The sequence below is a fragment of the Panulirus ornatus genome, chromosome 56, assembly GCF_036320965.1.
Source record: "Panulirus ornatus isolate Po-2019 chromosome 56, ASM3632096v1, whole genome shotgun sequence".
NCBI classification, from domain to species: Eukaryota; Metazoa; Arthropoda; class Malacostraca; order Decapoda; family Palinuridae; genus Panulirus; species Panulirus ornatus.
Genome location: NC_092279.1, coordinates 9,562,774 through 9,586,032, shown reverse-complemented (window position 1 = coordinate 9,586,032; position 23,259 = coordinate 9,562,774). Strand labels below are relative to the sequence as shown.

At 41.5% G+C, this 23,259-nt stretch overlaps 1 protein-coding gene across 2 annotated transcripts in view; it reads left to right on the top strand.

Annotated features, from left to right (window-relative positions):
* LOC139765869 (dual oxidase 2-like) overlaps positions 1-23,259 on the top strand; it is a 188,292-nt gene that overhangs the window by 139,105 nt on the left and 25,928 nt on the right. For both annotated transcript variants that reach the window (XM_071693732.1, XM_071693733.1), the window contains 4 exons: positions 6,194-6,637; positions 12,032-12,169; positions 12,596-12,775; positions 13,835-14,042. In XM_071693732.1, the coding sequence (XP_071549833.1) occupies positions 6,194-6,637; positions 12,032-12,169; positions 12,596-12,775; positions 13,835-14,042 (970 nt within the window). The remainder of the gene's footprint in view (positions 1-6,193; positions 6,638-12,031; positions 12,170-12,595; positions 12,776-13,834; positions 14,043-23,259) is intronic.

Genomic DNA, 23,259 nt, shown 5'->3' with positions numbered 1-23,259 from the left:
TTACATTGTGAGAAAAAGTTTTAACATGGTTTGGGCAACATGATGAATTATTCAGCAGTTTATGGTTAGTGAAGTTTACAACAGTTGAGCAACGATGATTGGATTACATATCATGATAAATAACAAAATAACTATTTACAGTAAGCAAAGTTATTCTACTTTTCAAGTATCTGAGGTAGAACATTGTTATGAATTAAACGTTTGCGTATATCTTGTAATGTTTGGTAAGAATCATCTCTGAACTCAATGGTTTTACATAATGTCACAAGGTATGTGACTTAATTTGCTGGCGAAGTTTACTCTTGATCTGTTTCTTATCAGCAAGAGGAACAAAGTCCCATGAGTCCCTATAGCTCACCCTAAGTAGAACCATATATATATATATATATATATATATATATATATATATATATATATATATATATATATATATATATATTTATTATTTATTTTCTATTATACTTTGTCGCTGTCGCCCGCGTTTGCGAGGTAGCGCAAGGAAACAGACGAAAGAAATAGCCCCCCCCCATACACATGTATATACATACGTCCACACACGCAAATATACATACCTACACAGCTTTCCATGGTTTACCCGAGACGCTTCACATGCCTTGATTCAATCCACTGACAGCACGTCAACCCCGGTATACCACATCGCTCCAATTCACTCTATTCCTTGCCCTCCTTTCACCCTCCTGCATGTTCAGGCCCCGATCACACAAAATCTTTTTCACTCCATCTTTCCACCTCCAATTTGGTCTCCCTCTTCTCCTCGTTCCCTCCACCTCCGACACATATATCCTCTTGGTCAATCTTTCCTCACTCATTCTCTCCATGTGCCAAACCACTTCAAAACACCCTCTTCTGCTCTCTCAACCACGCTCTTTTTATTTCCACACATCTCTCTTACCCTTACGTTACTCACTCGATCAAACCACCTCACACCACACATTGTCCTCAAACATCTCATTTCCAGCACATCCATCCTCCTGCGCACAACTCTATCATAGCCCACGCCTCGCAACCATACAACATTGTTGGAACCACTATTCCTTCAAACATTCCCATTTTTGCTTTCCGAGATAATGTTCTCGACTTCCACACATTCTTCAAGGCCCCCAGAATTTTCGCCCCCTCCCCCACCCTATGATCCACTTCCGCTTCCATGGTTCCATCCGCTGCCAGATCCACTCCCAGATATCTAAAACACTTCACTTCCTCCAGTTTTTCTCCATTCAAACTCACCTCCCAATTGACTTGACCCTCAACCCTACTGTACCTAATAACCTTGCTCTTATTCACATTTACTCTTAACTTTCTTCTTCCACACACTTTACCAAACTCAGTCACCAGCTTCTGCAGTTTCTCACATGAATCAGCCACCAGCGCTGTATCATCAGCGAACAACAACTGACTCACTTCCCAAGCTCTCTCATCCCCAACAGACTTCATACTTGCCCCTCTTTCCAAAACTCTTGCATTTACCTCCCTAACAACCCCATCCATAAACAAATTAAACAACCATGGAGACATCACACACCCCTGCCGCAAACCTACATTCACTGAGAACCAATCACTTTCCTCTCTTCCTACACGTACACATGCCTTACATCCTCGATAAAAACTTTTCACTGCTTCTAACAACTTTCCTCCCACACCATATATTCTTAATACCTTCCACAGAGCATCTCTATCAACTCTATCATATCCCTGGGGATAGGGGATTAAGAATACTTCCCACGTATTCCCTGCGTGTCGTAGAAGGCGACTAAAAGGGGAGGGAGCGGGGGGCTGGAAATCCTGCCCTCTCTTTTTTTTTTTTTGTAATTTTCCAAAAGAAGGAACAGAGAATTGGGCCAGGTGAGGGTATTCCCTCAAAGGCCCAGTCCTCTGTTCTTAATGCTACCTCGCTAACGCGGGAAATGGCAAATAGTTTAAAAGAAAGAAAAAAAAAAAAATATATATATATATATATATATATATATATATATATATATATATATATATATATATATATATATATATATATGTGTGTGTGTGTGTGTGTGTGTGTGTGTGTGTGTGTGTGTGTGTGGATGTAACCAAGATGAGAAAAAAGGAGAGATAGGTAGTATGTTTGAGGAAAGGAACCTGGATGTTTTGGCTCTGAGTGAAAGTGGTTTGGGAATGTCTTGGGAGTAAAGTCAAGGGTTAATGGGAGGACAAGAGCAAGGGAAGGAGTAGCACTACTCCTGAAAGAGGAGTGGTGGGAGTATGTGATACAGTGTAAGAACGTAAACTCTGGATTGATATTGGTGAAACTGAAAGTGGATGGAGAGAGATAGGTGATTATTGGTGCATACGCACCTGGCATCAGAAGAAAGATCATGAGAGACAAGTGTTTTGGAAGCAGCTGAGTGAGTGTGTTATTAGTTTTGATGCACGAGACCGGGTTATAGTGATGGGTGATTTGAATGCAAAGGTGAGTCACGTGGCAGTTGAGGGAATAATTGGTGTACATGGGGTGTTCAGTGTTGTAAATGAAAATGGTGAAGAGCTTGTAGATTTATGTGCTGAAAAAGGAGTGGTGATTGGGAATACCTGGTTTAAAAAGAGAGATATTCATAAGTATACGTATGTAAGTAGGAGAGATGGCGAGAGAGCGTTATTGAATTACGTGTTAATTGATAGGCGCTCGAAAGAGAGACTTTTGGATGTTAATGTGGAGGCGAAGGTGAAGATTTGTAGAGGTTTTCAGAAAAGAAGAGAGAATGTTGGGGTGAAAAGAATGGTGAGAGTAAGTGAGCTTGGGAAGGAGACTTGTGTGAGGAAGTACCAGGAGAGACTGAGAACAGAATGGAAAAAGGTGAGAACAAAGGACGTAAGGGGAGTGGGGGAGGAATGGTATGTATTTAGGGAAGCAGTGATGGATTGCGCAAAAGATGCTTGTGGCATGAGAAGCGTGGGAGGTGGGCAGATTAGATAGGGTAGTGAGTGGTGGGATGAAGAAGTAAGATTATCAGTGAAAGAGAAGAGAGAGGCATTTGGACAATTTTTGCAGGGAAATAATGCAAATGAGTGGGAGATGTATAAAAGAAAGAGGCAGGAGGTCAAGAGAAAGGTGAAAGAGGTGAAAAAGAGGGCAAATGAGAGTTGGGGTGAGAGAGTATCACTGAATTTTAGGGAGAATAAAAAGATGTTTTGGAAGGAGGTAAATAAAGTGCATAAGACAAGGGAACAAATGGGAACTTCAGTGAAGGGGGCTAATGGGGAGGTGATAACAAGTAGTAGTGATGTGAGAAGATGGAGTGAGTATTTTGAAGGTTTGTTGAATGTATTTGATGATAGAGTGGCAGATATAGGATGTTTTGGTCGAGGTGGTGTGCAAAGTGAGAGGGTTATGGAGAATGATTTGGTAAACAGAGAAGCGGGTAGTAAAATCTTTGCGGAAGATGAAAGCCGGCAAGGCAGCAGGTTTGGATGGTATTGCAGTGGAATTTATTAAAAAAGGGGGTGATTGTATTGTTGACTGGTTGGTAAGGTTATTTAATGTATGTATGACTCATGGTGAGGTGCCTGAGGATTGGCGGAATGCGTGCATAATGCCATTGTACAAAGGCAAAGGGGATAAAAGTGAGTACTCAAATTACAGAGGTATAGGTTTGTTGAGTATTCCTGGTAAATTATATGGGAGGATATAGATTGAGAGGGTGAAGGCATGTACAGAGCATCAGATTGGGGAAGAGCAGTGTGGTTTCAGAAGTGGTAGAGGATGTAGAATGTATGTGAGAAATACTTAGAAAAGCAAATGGATTTGTATGTAGCATTTATGGATCTGGAGAAGGTATATGATAGAGTTGATAGAGATGCTCTGTAGAAGGTATTAAGAATATATGGTGTGGGAGGCAAGCTGTTAGAAGCAGTGAAAAGTTTTTATCGAGGATGTAAGGCATGTGTACGTGTAGGAAGAGAGGAAAGTGATTGGTTCTCAGTGAATGTAGGTTTGCGGCAGGGGTGTGTGATGTCTCCATGGTTGTTTAATTTGTTTCTAGATGGGGTTGTTGTTGAGGTGAATGCAAGAGTTTTGGAAAGAGGGGCAAGTGTGCCGTCTGTTGTGGATGAAGGAGCTTGGGAAGTGAGTCAGTTGTTGTTCGCTGATGATACAGCGCTGGTGGGTGATTCCTGTGAGAAACCGCAGAAGCTAGTGACTGAGTTTAGTAAAGTGTGTGAAAGAAGAAAGCTGAGAGTAAATGTGAATATGAGCAAGGTTATTAGGTACAGTAGGGTTGAGGGACATGTCAATTGGGAGATAAGTTTGAATGGAGAAAAACTGGAGGAAGTGAAGTGTTTTCGATATCTGGGAGTGGATTTGGTAGTGGATGGAACCGTGGAAGCGGAAGTGAATCATAGGGTGGGGGAGGGGGCGAAAGTTCTCGGAGCGTTGAAGAATGTGTGGAAGTCGAGAACACTATCTTGGAAAGCAAAATGGTTATGTTTGAAGGAATAGTGGTTCCAACAATGTTGTATGGTTGCGAGGCGTGGGTTATAGATAGAGTTGTGCGCAGGAGGGTGGATGTGCTGGAAATGAGATGTTTGAGGACAATATGTGATGTGAGGTGGTTTGATCGAGTAAGTAATGTAAAGGTAAGAGAGATGTGTGGTAATAAAAAGAGTGTGGTTGAGAGAGCAGAAGAGGGTGTTTTGAAATGGTTTGGTCACATGGAGAGAATGAGTGAGGAAAGATTGACCAAGAGGATATATGTGTCAGAAGTGGAGAGAACGAGAAGTGGGAGACCAAATTGGAGGTGGAAAGATGGAGTGAAAAGGATTTTGAGTGATCGGGGCCTGAACATGCAGGTGGGTGTGATGCATGCAAGGAATAGAGTGAATTGGAATGATGTGGTATACCGGGGTCGACGTCCTGTCAATGGATTGAGCCAGGGCATGTGAAGCGTCTGGGGTAAACCATGGAAAGTTCTGTTGGGCCTGGATGTGGGAAGGGAGCTGTGGTTTCGGTGCATTATTACATGACAGCTAGAGACTGAGTGTGAACGAATGTGGCCTTTGTTGTCTTTTCCTAGTGCTACCTCGCGCACATGCGAGGGGAAGGGGTTGTTATTTCATGTGTGGAGGGATGGCGATTGGAATGAATAAAGGCAAACAGTATGAATTATGTACATGTGTATATATGTATATGTCTGTGTGTGTATATATGTATATGTCTGTGTGTATATATATGTATACGTTGAGATGTATAGGTATGTATATTTGCGTGTGTGGACGTGTATGTATATACATGTGTATGTGGGTGGGTTGGGCCATTCTTTCGTCTGTTTCCTTGCGCTACCTCGCTAGTGCGGGAGACAGCGACACAGCAAAATAAATAAATAAATAAATAAATAAATAAAGATATATATACATATGTGTGGATCTTCTTGCATGATATTTTGGTGGTACATGGATGTGCTTGTGTTGATTTCATCCTTCCGTAAGTCTAAAAGATTTTTTTTTTTTTTTTCTGAATGATAGTTTTAAGGCTACTTGCAGGCAGACCCAGATGGTAATCAGCCTCATCATTCAAGGCAGAAGTTTTAGCTAGTTCATTAGTTTTATCATGCATTCTGAGCCCTATATGGCTTGGAACTCAATGACAGTGGACCCTACATCCAGCATGAGTAATTTTGTCATACATAGGTAATGCTTCAGACACAAGTATATTACAATCATAGTGAACCGAGTTTAACACAGTTAATGATGGAAATTTATAACTTACAATGTGAAGAGGAGACTGTGGTTGTGGTTCAATAGACATGACAGGTAGACTGGATCTGAGCGAATGAAGCCTTCGTCTTTTCGTGATGCAACCTAGCTAATGTGGAAGCGGTGGACAGGTAAGAAAAAATAATGTTAATTATTATTATTATTATTGTTATTATTATTATTATTATTATTATTATTATTATTATTATTATTATTATCATTATTATTATTATCATTATTATTATTTTTTTTTTTTTTTGCTTTGTCGCTGTCTCCCGCGTTTGCGAGGTATTATTACTATTATTATCATTATTATATCATCATCACTGCTTCTACTTCTATTTTCAATACTATAATTTCCGCTATCATGATTGCAATTTCTTATCATAATCGCAGTATCATTATTTTCATTTTCGTTTGTGAAATTGATGGTCATGTATTTATTTGGCAGGTCAACTCTCGGTAGCGAGGGCAAGAACCGTAACATGAGCGAAGTGGTTAAGACCATGCTTGAATCCGTCGGACTTTCACAGGGACGTTCCATCGATTTCAACGAGTTCCGGAAGATCTTTGATACTCAAGATGTATTCAGAAACGTGAATATCGATTTGGAGAAACAGGCTGCCAGTAAGGCAGACTCTCGCTTCAGCCTGTACGGTTTTGTGCCGGTGGGGGGATTTGTTGCTGAAGCCGCTCGACAGGAGTATGAGGAGGCAAGGAATGAGGTGCTGGCGGACGAGAAGAACCGTGAGGATGCGCCTGTGGACAGCCTTCTGCACCAGTATTACAACTATTATGTTAATAATATCAGGGGAGATATTCAGTATGTGTTCTGGAAGATCCTATACACCATCGTTATGTTTTTGATCTTCGCAGAGCGAGCCTACTTCTACTCGTGAGTCATACCTTATCCAGGGTGTTGAATGTTCATATGGTTACATCTGTACCAAATATGTACACTTCTCTCTCGCCTACAGCCTGATCCTATGACGTTAGTCTTTCTGATTTTCTTTTATATCTGAAACAGATAAAATCTCACGCGTCGTATCATATTAAGTAGTGGGGCATCGCACACAAATTCTTCTTTCCTCATTTAACTCTTTTGAGCATCCTTTCATAATCTGCCATTCTTCTTTCACTCTGTTCGCTGGATCTGCCTTTCCTGTGGTAGTACCATCACCCTTCTCATGTACTTAAACTCTACACGCTTACCATTCATCAGAACTGCCCATACATTCTTGTACTGTATCAGCCATTACTTTCCTATTTTTCATATTACCCTCATTATATTTTCAGTCTTCATCCTGTCCACCATTCCATGTATCATTTACAATTTGGCATAACATCTACCTTTGTCTCCTGCACACATTTGGCCAAAATTCTTGTTCGTACTCAGTGTTAATCATTAAGGAACACGGAATTATTTCTAATGTCCTTTGCTTCACAGCTAAAAACAAACTTTAAAATCTCCAGAGATTTTTTCCCCATCCATAGCACTGTATCTCCTCTACCTTAAACAGCAACCTCAAGTAATACCGTAGCTTCATTAAGTGAGTTTTGCTAGGGATCCACAACTGCCTTTTCTCTCGTCTTTCCATCTTCCATGTCTCAAGCTGCTTGCTTCTGTCAACTTTCTCTTTCATTAATGCCCATAGAATTATCATATTTATTGTTTGCCTTTACCCACTCTAGAGACAGTTGCATGATACATGCTGGTGTCTCTTAGTTAGAAGCAAAATCTAAAAGGTATGTGATTTTCGATTTCTGATTTTCTTTTTTTTTTTTTTTAAAAGCTAAATATTTTTGAGTGATTTCATAGAGGTTAACGGTGAACGTTTTAGCATCAGTACAAAATCAAACATTACATTACTTGTGCTAGCTACATAGTTTGCTAATCTTGTGTCATTACTGTAGAATTAAGTGGGAAACCGAAGTCTCCATTAGACTTAGTCTCCGTGCGATCATATGTTAACGCTGTGAAAAGAACAAAGGTGGTCTTTATTCCTCACCCTCTGTTTTGAGTGACATGGAACAACTGGTGTGGTTTTAAAGATGAAGCACATACACACACACACACACACACACACACACACACAAGAATAATGTGAACAAGACAGAAGGTAATCTAAGCTTTTTCTACAGATTCATCAAGAATAAAATGTCGGTTAACGAGCAGGTAATCAGAATAAGGGATCCAAAGGGAAAAATTGCAGAGAATGGTGTAAAGATAGACGAGGAGCTTAATAGAATGCTCAGAAGTGTCATTACCGTGGAATACTCTATAAACCCAACACGAGTGAAGTCGAGTGAGGAGGAGGTCTTGAAAAACCAGGAAATTGTCTAGAAAAGACACAAGCAGACTGCTTAATGTCTCTGCTGACAAAGTTTGTCCGTATATGCCAAAGGAACATGAAGATAAGCGTGATACACCACTTAAAATGTCCAGTATGTCGCTGGTGAAAGATCAAGTGTCAAGGGAATGGAGCACAGCTGATGTCACTATCAATGAACTTGCGTGAGAAAGACAACAGGAAGCCTGATTAGCCCACGACTGGGTTATCTGAAAAAAAGATTAACAACAAAAAAAATTTAATTCCGCTCAGTGCTTTTTTGAGCCATCACGACTCCCCGCTGCTGCACGTTATCTTTCTAGAGAGAACAAAAGAGCGAGAAGATGCGCCGAATAACAATCTCTCTAACGAGTGTGGTTTGTAAAACTGGAAAATATAATCGGAGAGGAAACGGTAACTACTTGCAAAGTGAAACTAGAGTACCTCAGCGAGAGGAAAAAATTGATTCAGGAAAGGGAGGTCATGCCTTACAGACTTTGTGGTCTTTTATGAAGGAATGATCTCTGTTTTAGACAAAAGAGAAGGACGGGTAAATTGAGTGTATTTTGACATGGTAAACAGTATCTCATCTTGTGCCACTTCCGAGGAAGACGGGGTAGTGGAATGGAACAAGGAAACTCATGTCAGAGAAGCCCTCGCGGACTGGGCTGGGACTACCAGTGGGTTGCTTCAGGTCTCAGTTGAGGGACTTAATGCTTTACATGTTATTTGGAAGCGACTTGTCAGAAGATCTGGACTCGTACCTGGATAAGTTTGCATATGATGCCAGAAGGGCCGGACTCATATCTGGATAAGGTTATCCTAAACGGTTGTCCCTTGACCTCTGTCGCGAAGGGACATACTTCTGAGCTCCTAATTCGCCGTTTTGATACGAAGAATGGTGCCTGCACGAGTTAGCTGTCTTTGCTCTACCAGTGAATTCACCCGGGACTTGTTCATTAAGCTAGAAAGTTAATATTCTTGTTCTCTGCACTTTGCTATATCGCATATAGAAATTAGGAAAACAGTGAGGAACTAGAAAAACTAAATGTTGGAATGAATCAGCAAGAAAGTGATTTGGGCAATGCTACTGCAAAAATAGTCGATGTACAAGAGCACAAATCATTGGTGACAAATAAGTTAGAGAACTTTGAAGATGGATTGGATGCTGTGGTGATAGATATTCCTTCCAGACCGCTTGGAAAACATGTCGACGAGCACATGTTTAGGAAAGGAGATTCTGTCTCAGAATAGGTTAGGTTTACTGGAAGACGAAGGACAGGATGACCAAAGCGTCATTCTGGTTGGGGATTCCATAGTCCGGGATCAGGACCAGGAGTTCTGAGTTAAGAAAAAGAGAAGAAATCTTATTTTCTTGGTGGGAAATTGGAAGATATTTTGGGGAAGTTTGATGGCATTATGGCAAACACTCCCGAGGACTTGACGTTTATTGTCCATGTTAGGACAAACAACATAGGACAAACAATGGGACACCAGACGAAATTGTAGGGAAGAACAGGGATCTTAAACGTCAAAATAAATGCCAGTATGAAGAGTATATTGCTGAATATAGCAAAAGAAACCGTGACGATTTTATGGGTATGTTAGAAACAAGCAAGTCATCTCCCACGCTATTGGCCCATTCATAACCGAAAATAGGATTTGGTTCACAGCAACGAAGACATGGCAAAGATTTAGAATGACCTCCTCGCATCTGGCCCGATTCCAGTTCTAGTGTCAAGAGTGGAACACATCTTGCGACATATGGATATGTATTCAAGCTATAGCATCAGTACGAAATGATATGAAAATATATAAAACAGCAGCCCAGATAAATTTCATCCGAGAACAATGAGAGGCGAAAAATGAGATAGTTAAACCCTTCACCATTCTCTTCATTAGGTCACTTGCTACAGGAAAAGTACCAGAGGAATGGAAGCTTGCTGATGTAACACCCATTTTCAAAAAGATAATCACAGCCCGGATATTATCGTCCAGTCAGCATAATATCTGTAGTTGGTAAACTTATGGAAACTATCATTTGGGATAAGATTGTAAACCATTTAGGGGACCGCTACTTAATAGATGACTCTCAACGTAGTTTTCGATGAAATCGTTCATGTTTGACAGATCTGCTTCATTTCTTTAATGATGTAATCAAAATGTATGATGAAAGAATAACAGTTGATGTAATCTATTTAGATTTTCAAAAAGTATTCGATAAAGTTCCACATCGAAGGTTACTAACCAAGTTAGTCATATGGTACAGATGGGGTTGTACTTCGATGGATAAGAAATTGATTAACTGGCCGAAAACAGAGTTGTGATTAATTGTCAAGCCTCAGAATGGTTAAACGTTAAAAATTTGTGTACTGCAAGGATCAGTCTTAGGACCAGTTCTCTTTCTCATATAAATTAGGAGTATTGATAATGGGCTGCATTGTAAGATATCGAAATTTCCTGACGGTACTAAGTTGGAAACATCTACAACAGAAACTGAACATGTGCAGCTTCAAACGGACATAGAATTTAAATCCAGGTAAATCATTCTTACTTTTCACACGTCACTCATGCGTCTCCATCTTGAATATTGTGTTCAGTTTTGATCACCTTACCTGAGGAAAGGCATAGATAGAATGGAGAGAGTACAGATACGAGCTACCGAGGTGATTCTCGGACTGAGAAACAAATCCTATGACAGCCGATAAAACGACATAAATCTATTTAGTGTGGAAAAGAAGGTTAAGGGGTGATTCAATAAGGCATTCAAAATTATCAAAGCTTTCGATAATCTCGATCTAATGACATACATATAGATAGAATCGTCTGATTTCACTCTTGGTAATGGTTAAAAACTCATGGACAAAAGTTTTACCTCAAATAAGACGAAATACTTTCAGCAGGAATGTTAACACAGAATGATTTACCAATTACGGTGGTTGAAAGTAGTACCTTAGATACATGTAAGAATAGCCTTGATAGATATTTCACTTCAAATCCACGACTGACATTATTTGCGCCTCTTCAGCTACATGAAAAGTTTATAATGTTTTTTATCTTTGATATGTACGTATTTCTACTCTTTAACGCACTGATCTGTGAAATTCATGTCTCTTTTACGTTCACAAACAGCCTCGAAGGGACCAGGTGGTCTGTTGCCGTTTGAATTCCTTTGTATAAAGAGTGATGAGAAGTGCATCAACTTGCAAGACCAGTACAAACTTTAAAATTTGTCTGAAGTATGGTTGAGGATATTCAACTAAAGTACAGGACACAGTGAAAGAAGGCCTTGACATTAATATCACCCAGTGATAGTGGGAGACGGACTTGAGAACTGAACCAGCACCTATTCTGTCGGCATCACCATACCTTAGGAGAACTGTAAAGGAAAGAAACTGTGGTTGTGAACGTAAGTACTGCATTCCAGTACAAAGAGAAAGAAGTGTTCTGCAAACTGTTCACATCGTATATGAGAACAAAATTAGAATGTGCTTCTCAAGATAGCAAATGCATTTAATGAAGCACAAAGAACTAACAGAGAAGGTCAGGGGCAGAAGAGATGGTGTCAAAATTAGAGACAGTCGAGTCACAGTGAAAGGTTAGAGTCCATGCATTTGTACACCATTGAAGAAGGAAGAGTGAGTACTGACTTCATCACTACCTAAAAGTTCTAAGCTGGTTTGAGGATATCAACAGTTAACAGAACAACAAAAGGCTATAACTTGAAGTTAAGTAGATAAAACTTAGAAAAGATGTAACGAAGTGCTTTTGTAGTATTAGTTTAGTGGATGATTGGAATAGTCGAAATTATGGAACTGTAAATGATGACAACACACAAGTGTTTAAAATGTTGTTTGTTAGTAACGAAAGTTGAAGAGATATGGCCCCACAATTTGAACTCCTTGCCCGTAACGTACAAATGTCATTACATAAATGTTGACCCTAGTGTTGTGATCCAGGGTAGAGAGAGAACATGCTGGATTGCGACGCATTGCTGGCTACGGTGTGACAGTGACCAGAGGAGCGGCGTCAGCCATGATGTTCACCTACTCCACACTCCTCATCACCATGTGCAGGAACCTCTTCTCTGTACTCAGGTAAACCCCGACACTAGTACTTAACATCATGTTCTTCGCTATGACCACTGTTTTCACTTACTAACTTGAGAACATTTTTCACTTTAAGTTGACGGCAAATGTTTCACGGACCATTTACTTTGTAAAATAGTTTTTTTTGTGATAAACATCTTGTACCATTTCATTAATTTCTTAACACTGGTGTTCGAAGATTTGCAATAAATGAGATGAGGGAGCATTTCATAAGTCTGTTTCTCTAGGATGTGAGCAGATGTAGTCTTACCATCACACCTACAAGCACAACCAAGTTGATATACATGGATACACCTACACACATAAACATGCTTAGATGGCTATACTCACTCCTGCATTCATCAACCCGAGCTACATTCAGCCTTAGACAGTAATTCTCTCATCCTACGTCTCTGCCTCCTCCCGCCTGACTAGGTCCACGTTCCTGCACCGCCTCGTCCCCTTCGACAGCATGGTCGACTTCCACCGCTACATGGGGCTATGGGCACTCATTTGGACCATTATGCACATCATTGGTCACGCCATCAACTTCTACCACATCTCCACGCAGACGCCTCCTGACCTAATCTGTCTCTTCAGGGACTACTTCAGAAGGTGAAAAAATGTCTGAAATATGATCAGCCTAACCATGTGTATTCCATGTGTCCTGTATATTATGATATGAGTCTAGTTACATCTGTATGTTGTATGGTTTTGTATTGTTTGTTGCCTGCTTGACCCACTGTACTTGTATTTAACACTGATCTTCCCCTTTGATTATAGGGACACTTAAAACACATAAGTTAACAGATCTGTTGGTCAGACCATTTTGGCAGTTTGTCATTTTACTATGTTACTAATACTGATACAACTGTATGTGTAGTGTAGTGTGACAGCAGTATAGATCTCTGGTAGTGTAACGATTGTAGGCTCTGGAAGTGTAACTGAAATATGTATTACATATTAGTTAATGTCTTTGACGGTATAGCAACTGTGTATATGTGAAAATGCTGTCATTGTAAGTAATGTGTCTGTGAGACACTAGCTAGTTTCTTTGATAAAGTAAGTACTGTATCTGTGAGAAGGTACTTTTAGAGGGCAACATTGTAAGCACCGTGTCAGTGAGACGGCAGCTGGAGTCTGTGATAGTGCAAGTACTATGTCTGTGAGAAGGTAGTTGGTACCTGTAATAGTGTAAGCACCATATCAGTAACAAGCCAACTGGTGTCAGTGAGAAGGCAGCTGGAGTCTGTGATAGCGTAAGTACTGTGTTTGTGAGAAGGGAGCTGGGGATTGTGAAAGCGTAAGTACTGTGTCTGTGAGACGGTAGCTGGTATCTGTGATAGTGTAAGTACTGTGTCTGTGAGAAGGTATTTGGTGTCTGTGATAGTGTAAGTACTGTGTTTGTGAAAAGACAGCAGGCGTTTGTGATAATACAAGTGCTGTTTCGGTGAGAAGGTAGCTGGATTCTGTGAAAGTGTAGGTAGTATGTCTGTGAGGAGGCAGCATGTATCTGTGACAGTGTGTGTTATGCGTCTTTGAGGAAGCAGCTGATGTCTGTGATAGTATAAGTACTGTGTCAGTGGGAAGGCATTTGGTGTGTGATAATGTATTCATTATGTCTGTGAGAAGGAAGCTGGTGTCTATGGCTAAGGAGTTTGGTTGTACCGGCAGGACTCACGTGCTCCCCAAGTTCCACTACTGGTGTTGGGAGACTATCACTGGCTTGACAGGTGTCATCCTCACTCTGCACGTCGCCCTTATCTACGTGTTCGCCTACTTCGGTCGCCAGCATTTCTTCCGATTCTTCTGGCTGACTCACAATACCTACCCCGTCTTCTACTTCCTCTTTGTCTTGCATGGCTCAGGCATGTTGGTACAGGTCAGTCCACAGGCTAGTCCTGGTCCTCTCGTCCTGCATGGATCAGGCATGTTGGTACAGGTCAGACCACAGGTTGTTCCAGATCAGTTTCGTCCTGCATGGCTCAGACATCTTTGGTACAGGTCAATCCGCAGGCTGGTCCAAGTCAGAGGTCTCGTCTGCATGGCTCAGGCCTTCGTGTTGGTGAGTGGTACTCCTGGTGTTGATGGGTGGTGACCCAGGTGTTGGTGAGTGGTGACCCACGTGTTGGTGAGTGGTAATCCTGGTGTTGATAAGTGTTGGCATTGGTGGTAGAGAGTTGAGGTCATGTTACTGATGGATAATGGCCCTGGTATTGGGGAGTGGTAGTCTTGGTGTTGATGGATGGTAGTAATTATGATGATTTGTAGTCCTGGTGTTGCTGAACGTATTCATGGTCTTTGTGAGAGATGATCCTGGAATTGGCGAATGTTATTTCTAGTGATGCTGAATGTTAGTCTTAGTGATAGTACAAAGGAATGACAAAGTTATTCAAACAATAAGAGACCATTAGGCATTATGATGCTGTTTGTGAAAATAGAAGGGATGAGAACCTTCGCTCCCAGCACCACCCTGTGACTCACTTCCGCTCCCATGGTTCGTTCCATCCACTGCTAAATCCACTCCCAGATATCTAACACTTCACATCCTCCAGTTTTTCTCCATTCAAACTTACCTCCCAATTAACTTGTCCATCAACCCTACTGAACCTGATAACCTTGCTCTTATTCACATTTACTCTCAGCTTTTTTCTTTCACACACTTTACCAAACTCAGTCACTAACTTCAGCAGTTTCTTACCCGAATCACCCACCAGTGCTGTATCATCAGCGAACAACAACAACAACTGACTCACTTCCCAAGCCCTCTCATCCAGAACAGACTGCATACTTGCCCATCTCTCCAAAGCTCTTGCATTCACCTCTCTAACAACACCATCCGTAAACAAATTAAACAACCATATTATACATATCAATCAAGAGAGGGATTCACATTTCCCAAGAGTAGGGATATATATATATATATATATATATATATATATATATATATATATATATATATATATATATATATATATATATATATTATTTATTTATTTATTTATTTTGCTTTGTCGTTGTCTCCCGCATTTGCGAGGAAGCGCAAGGAAACAGAAGAAAGAAATGGCCCAACCCACCCCCATACACATGTATATACACACACGTCCACACACGCAAACATACACACCCATACATCTCAATGTACACATATATATACACCCAGAGACACATACATATATACCCATGCATACAATTCACACTGCCTGCCTTTATTCATTCCCATCGCCACCTCGCCACACATGGAATACCATCCCCCTCCCCCCTCATGTGTGCGAGGTAGCGCTAGGAAAAGATAACAAAGGCCCCATTCGTTCACACTCAGTCTCCAGCTGTCATGCAATAATGCCCGAAACCACAGCTCCCTTTCCACATCCAGGCCCCACACAACTTTCCATGGTTTACCCCAGACGCTTCACATGCCCTGATTCAATCCACTGACAGCACGTCAACCCCGGTATACCACATCGATCCAATTCACTCTATTCCTTGCCCGCCTTACACCCTCCTGCATGTTCAGGCCCCGATCACTCAAAATCTTTTTCACTCCATCTTTCCACCTCCAATTAGGTCTCCCACTTCTCCTCGTTCCCTCCACCTCCGACACATATATCCTCTTGGTCAATCTTTCCTCACTCATTCTCTCCATGTGCCCAAACCATTTCAAAACACCCTCTTCTGCTCTCTCAACCACGCTCTTTTCATTTCCACACATCTCTCTTACCCTTACATTACTTACTCGATCAAACCACCTCACACCACACATTGTCCTCAAACATCTCATTTCCAGCACATCCACCCTCCTGCGCACAACTCTATCCATAGCCCACGCCTCGCAACCATACAACATTGTTGGAACCACTATTCCTTCAAACATATCCATTTTTGCTTTCCGAGATAATGTTCTCGACTTATTAGGTTATTAGGTACAGTAGGGTTGAGGGTCAAGTCAATTGGGAGGTAAGTTTGAATGGAGAAAAACTGGAGGAAGTAAAGTGTTTTAGGTATCTGGGAGTGGATCCGGCAGCGGATGGAACCATGGAAGCGGAAGTGAATCATAGGGTGGGGGAGGGGGCGAAAATCCCGAGAGCCTTGAAGAATGTGTGGAAGTAGCATGCCTGCCTCTTGCACAAGGGGTCCCAGGTTCGATCCTGGCTGATCGAGCTTTGTATGTTCTATGAAGGTGCGCGTTCATATACACTTTATTCGTATATATATATATATATACGAAGTATATATATATATATACGGAGTTTGGTAAAGTCTGTGGAAGAAGAAAGTTAAGAGTAAATGTGAATAAGAGCAAGGTTATTAGGTACAGTAGGGTTGAGGGTCAAGTCAATTGGGAGGTGAGTTTGAATGGTGAAAAACTGGAGGAAGTGAAGTGTTTTAGATATCTGGGAGTGGATCTGTCAGCGGATGGAACCATGGAAGCGGAAGTGGATCATAGGGTGGGGGAGGGGGCGAAAATTTTGGGAGCCTTGAAAAATGTGTGGAAGTCGAGAACATTATCCCGGAAAGCAAAAATGGGTATGTTTGAAGGATTAGTAGTTCCAACAATGTTGTATGGTTGCGAGGCGTGGGCTATGGATAGAGTTGTGCGCAGGAGGATGGATGTGCTGGAAATGAGATGTTTGAGGATAATGTGTGGTGTGAGGTGGTTTGATCGAGTAAGTAACGTAAGGGTAAGAGAGATGTGTGGAAATAAAAAGAGCGTGGTTGAGAGAGCAGAAGAGGGTGTTTTAAAATGGTTTGGGCACATGGAGAGAATGAGTGAGGAAAGATTGACCAAGAGGATATATGTGTCGGAGGTGGAGGGAACGAGGAGAAGAGGGAGACCAAATTGGAGGTGGAAAGATGGAGTGAAAAAGATTTTGTGTGATCGGGGCCTGAACATGCAGGAGGGTGAAAGGAGGGCAAGGAATAGAGTGAATTGGAGCGATGTGGTATACAGGGGTTGACGTGCTGTCAGTGGATTGAATCAAGGCATGTGAAGCGTCCGGGGTAAACCATGGAAAGCTGTGTAGGTATGTATAATTGTGTGTGTGGACGTGTGTATGTACATGTGTATGGGGGGGGGTTGGGCCATTTCTTTCGTCTGTTTCCTTGCGCTACCTCGCAAACGCGGGAGACAGCGACAAAGTATAAAAAAAAAAAAAAAAAAAAAAATAAATATATATATATATATATATATATATATATATATATATATATATATATATATATATATATATATATTCATTTGTTTTATTTATATTTGTATACTTAGTCGCTGTTTCCCGCGTTAGCGAGGTAGCGCGAGGAAACAGACGAAAGAATGGCCCAACCCACCCACATACACATGTATTAACATAAACGCCCACACACGCACATATACATACCTATACATTTCAATGTATACATACATATACATACACAGACATATACATATATACACATGTACATATTCATCCTTTCTGCATTCATCCATTCCCGTCGCCACCCCGCCACACCTGAAAAACATCACAAACACACACACACACACACACACACACACACACACACACACACACACACACACACACACACACACACACACACACCCGTGTGGTAGCGCTAGGAAAAGACAACAAAGGCCACATTCGTTCACTCTCAGTGTCTAGCTGTCATGTATAATGCACCGAAACCACAGCTCCCAACTCCCATCCAGGCCCCACAAAACTTTTCATGGTTCACCCAAGACGCTTCACATGCCGTGGTTCAATCCATTGACAGCACGTCGACCCTTGTATAGCACATAGTTCCGATTCACTCTATTCCTCACACCTTTCACCCTCCTGTATGTTCAGGCCCCGATTGCCCATCGTCTTTTTTCACTCCATCCATCCACCTCCAATTTGGTCTCCCACCTCTCCTCCTTCCCTCCACCTCTGTCACATGTATCCTCTTTGTCAATCTTTCCTCACTCATTCTCTCCATGTGACCAAACCTGCGCACAACCCAGTCTACAGCCCATGCCTTGCAACCATGTAACATTGTTGGAACCACTATTCCTTCAAACATATCCATTTTTGCTCTCCGAGATAATGTTCTCGCCTTCCACAAATTCTTCAATGCTCCTAGAACCTTCGCCCCCTCCCCCACCCGATGACTGAGAGATGTATAAAAGAAAGAGGCAGGAGGTTAAGAGAAAGGTGCAAGAGGTGAAAAAGATGGCAAATGAGAGTTGGGGTGAGAGAGTATCATTAAATTCTAGGGAGAATAAAAAGATGTTTTGGAAAGAGGTAAATAAAGTTCGTAAGACAAGAGAACAAATAGGAATATCGGTGAAGGGGGCTAAAGGGGAGGTAATAACAAGTAGTGGTGAAGTGAGAAGGAGATGGAGTGAGTATTTTGAAGGTTTGTTGAATGTGTTTGATGATAGAGTGGCAGATATAAGGTGTTTTGGTCGAGGTGGTGTGCGAAGTGAGAGGGTCAGGGAGAATGGTTTGGTAAACAGAGAAGAGGTAGTGAAAGGTTTGCGGAAGATGAAAGCAGGCAAGGCGGCCGGTTTGGATGGTATTGTAGTGGAATTCATTAAAAAAGGGGATGACTGTGTTGTTGATTGGTTGGTAAGGATATTCAGTGTATGTATAGTTCATGGTGAAATGCCTGAGGATTGGCGGAATGCATGCATAGTGCCATTGTACATAGGCAAAGGGGATAAAGGTGAGTATTCAAATTACAGAGGTATAAGTTTGTTGAGTATTCCTGGGAAATTATATGGGAGAGTATTGATTGAGAGAATAAAGGCATGTACAGAGCCTTCATATTGGGGAAGCGCAGTGTGGTTTCAGAAGTGGTAGAGGATGTGTGGATTAGATGTTTGCTTTGAAGGATGTATGTGAGAAATACTTAGAAAAGCAAATGGATTTGTATGTAGCATTTATGGATCTGGAGAAGGCATATGACAGAGTTGACACAGATGCTCTGTGGAAGGTATTAAGAGTATATTCGTGTGGGAGGTAAGTTGCTAGGAGCAGTGAAAAGTTTTTATGAAGGATGTAAGGTATGTGTACGAGTAGGAAGAGAGGAAAGTGATTATGTGTACATATATTTTTTTCTTTCAAACTATTCGCCATTTCCCGCGTTAGCAAGGGAGCGTTAAGAACAGAGGACTGGGCCGCTGAGGGAATATCCTAACCTGGCCCCCTTCTCTGTTCCTTCTTTTGGAAAATTAAAAAAAAACAAGAGTTGAGGATTTCCAGCCCCCCGCTCCCTCCCCTTTTAGTCGCCTTCTACGACACGCAGGGAATACGTGGGAAGTATTTTTTCTCCCCTATCCCCAGGGATATATATATATATATATATATATATATATATATATATATATATATATATATATATATATATATTTATATGCATTTGGGAACTTTTCGTGTTTCATTTTCCCCGTGGACTCATAGGAATATATATATATATATATATATATATATATATATATATATATATATATATATATATATATATATTCATTTATTTATTTTGCTTTGTCGCTGTCTCCCGCGTTAGCGAGGTAACGCAAGGAAACAGACGAAAGAATGGCCCAACCCACCCACATACACATGTATATACATACACGTCCACACACGCAAATATACATACCTATACATCTCAGTCTATACATATATATACACACACAGACATATACATATATACACATGTACATAATTTTTACTGTCTGCCTTTATTTATTCCCATCGCCACCTCGCCACACATGGAATAACAACCCCCTCCCTCCTCACGTGTGCGAAGTAGCGCTAGGAAAAGACAACAAAGGCCCCATTCGTTCACATTCAGTCTCTAGGTGTCATGTAATAATGCACCGAAACCACAGCTCCATTTCCATATCCAGGCCCCATAGAACTTTCCATTGTTTACCCTAGACGCTTCACATGCCCTGGTTCAATCCATTGACAGCACGTCGACCCCGGTATACCATATCGTTCCAATTCACTCTATTCCTTGCGCGCCTTTCACCCTCCTGCATGTTCAGGCCCCGATCACTCAAAATCTTTTTCACTCCATCTTTCCACCTCCAATTTGGTCTCCCACTTCTCCTCGTTCCCTCCACCTCTGACACGTATATCCTCTTGGTCAATCTTCCTTCACTCATTCTCTCCATGTGACCAAACCATTTCAAAACACTCTCTTCTGCTCTCTCAACCACACTCTTTTTATTACCACACATCTCTCTTACCCTTACATTACTTACTCGATCAAACCACCTCACACCACATATTGTCCTCAAACATCCGATTTCCAGCACATCCACCCTCCTGCGCACAACTCTATCCATAGCCCACGCCTCGCAACCATACAACATTGTTGGAACCACTATTCCTTCAAACATACCCATTTTTGCTTTCCGAGATAATGTTCTCGACTTCCAAACATTCTTCAAGGCTCCCAGAATTTTCGCCCCCTCCCCCACCCTATGATTCACTTCCGCTTCCATTGTTCCATCCGCTGCCAGATCCACTCCCAGATATATATATATATATATATATATATATATATATATATATATATATATATATATATATATATATATATATTTCGCTGTTGTTCGCTGATGATACAGCGCTGGTGGCTGATTCATGTGAGAAACTGCAGAAGCTGGTGACTGAGTTTGGTAAAGTGTGTGAAAGAAGAAAGTTAAGAGCAAATGTGAATAAGAGCAAGGTTATTAGGTACAGTAGGGTTGAGGGTCAAGTCAATTGGGAGGTAAGTTTGAATGGAGAAAAACTGGAGGAAGTAAAGTGTTTTAGATATCTGGGAGTGGATCTGGCAGCGGATGGAACCATGGAAGCGGAAGTGGATCATAGGGTGGGGGAGGGGGCGAAAATCCTGGGAGCCTTGAAGAATGTGTGGAAGTCGAGAACATTATCTCGGAAAGCAAAAATGGGTATTTTGAAGGAATAGTGGTTCCAACAATGTTGTATGGTTGCGAGGCGTGGGCTATGGATGGAGTTGTGCGCAGGAGGGTGGATGTGCTGGAAATGAGATGTTTGAGGACAAAGTGTGGTGTGAGGTGGTTTGATCGAGTAAGTAACGTAAGGGTAAGAGAGATGTGTGGAAATAAAAAGAGCGTGGTTGAGAGAGCAGAAGAGGGTGTTTTGAAGTGGTTTGGGCACATGGAGAGAATGAGTGAGGAAAGATTGACCAAGAGGATATATGTGTCAGAGGTGGAGGGAACGAGGAGGAGAGGGAGACCAAATTGGAGGTGGAAAGATGGAGTGAAAAAGATTTTGTGTGATCGGGGCCTGAACATGCAGGAGGGTGAAAGGAGGGCAAGGAATAGAGTGAATTGGATCGATGTGGTATACCGGGGTTGACGTGCTGTCAGTGGATTGAATCAGGGCATGTGAAGCGTCTGGGGTAAACCATGGAAAGCTGTATAGGTATGTATATTTGCGTGTGTGGACGTGCATGTATATACATGTGTATGGGGGTGGGTTGGGCCACTTCTTTCGTCTGTGTCCTGGCGCTACCTCGCAAACGCGGGAGACAGCGACAAAGCAAAAAAAAAAAAAAGAAAAATATATATATATATATATATATATATATATATATATATATATATATATATATATATATATATATATATATATATATATTCATTTGTTTTATTTATATTTGTATACTTAGTCGCTGTTTCCCGCGTTAGCGAGGTAGCGCGAGGAAACAGACGAAAGAATGGCCCAACCCACCCACATACACATGTATTAACATAAACGCCCACACACGCACATATACATACCTATACATTTCAATGTATACATACATATACATACACAGACATATACATATATACACATGTACATATTCATCCTTTCTGCATTCATCCATTCCCGTCGCCACCCCGCCACACCTGAAAAACATCACAAACACACACACACACACACACACACACACACACACACACACACACACACACACACACACACACACACACACACACCCGTGTGGTAGCGCTAGGAAAAGACAACAAAGGCCACATTCGTTCACTCTCAGTGTCTAGCTGTCATGTATAATGCACCGAAACCACAGCTCCCAACTCCCATCCAGGCCCCACAAAACTTTTCATGGTTCACCCAAGACGCTTCACATGCCGTGGTTCAATCCATTGACAGCACGTCGACCCTTGTATAGCACATAGTTCCGATTCACTCTATTCCTCACACCTTTCACCCTCCTGTATGTTCAGGCCCCGATTGCCCATCGTCTTTTTTCACTCCATCCATCCACCTCCAATTTGGTCTCCCACCTCTCCTCCTTCCCTCCACCTCTGTCACATGTATCCTCTTTGTCAATCTTTCCTCACTCATTCTCTCCATGTGACCAAACCTGCGCACAACCCAGTCTACAGCCCATGCCTTGCAACCATGTAACATTGTTGGAACCACTATTCCTTCAAACATATCCATTTTTGCTCTCCGAGATAATGTTCTCGCCTTCCACAAATTCTTCAATGCTCCTAGAACCTTCGCCCCCTCCCCCACCCGATGACTGAGAGATGTATAAAAGAAAGAGGCAGGAGGTTAAGAGAAAGGTGCAAGAGGTGAAAAAGATGGCAAATGAGAGTTGGGGTGAGAGAGTATCATTAAATTCTAGGGAGAATAAAAAGATGTTTTGGAAAGAGGTAAATAAAGTTCGTAAGACAAGAGAACAAATAGGAATATCGGTGAAGGGGGCTAAAGGGGAGGTAATAACAAGTAGTGGTGAAGTGAGAAGGAGATGGAGTGAGTATTTTGAAGGTTTGTTGAATGTGTTTGATGATAGAGTGGCAGATATAAGGTGTTTTGGTCGAGGTGGTGTGCGAAGTGAGAGGGTCAGGGAGAATGGTTTGGTAAACAGAGAAGAGGTAGTGAAAGGTTTGCGGAAGATGAAAGCAGGCAAGGCGGCCGGTTTGGATGGTATTGTAGTGGAATTCATTAAAAAAGGGGATGACTGTGTTGTTGATTGGTTGGTAAGGATATTCAGTGTATGTATAGTTCATGGTGAAATGCCTGAGGATTGGCGGAATGCATGCATAGTGCCATTGTACATAGGCAAAGGGGATAAAGGTGAGTATTCAAATT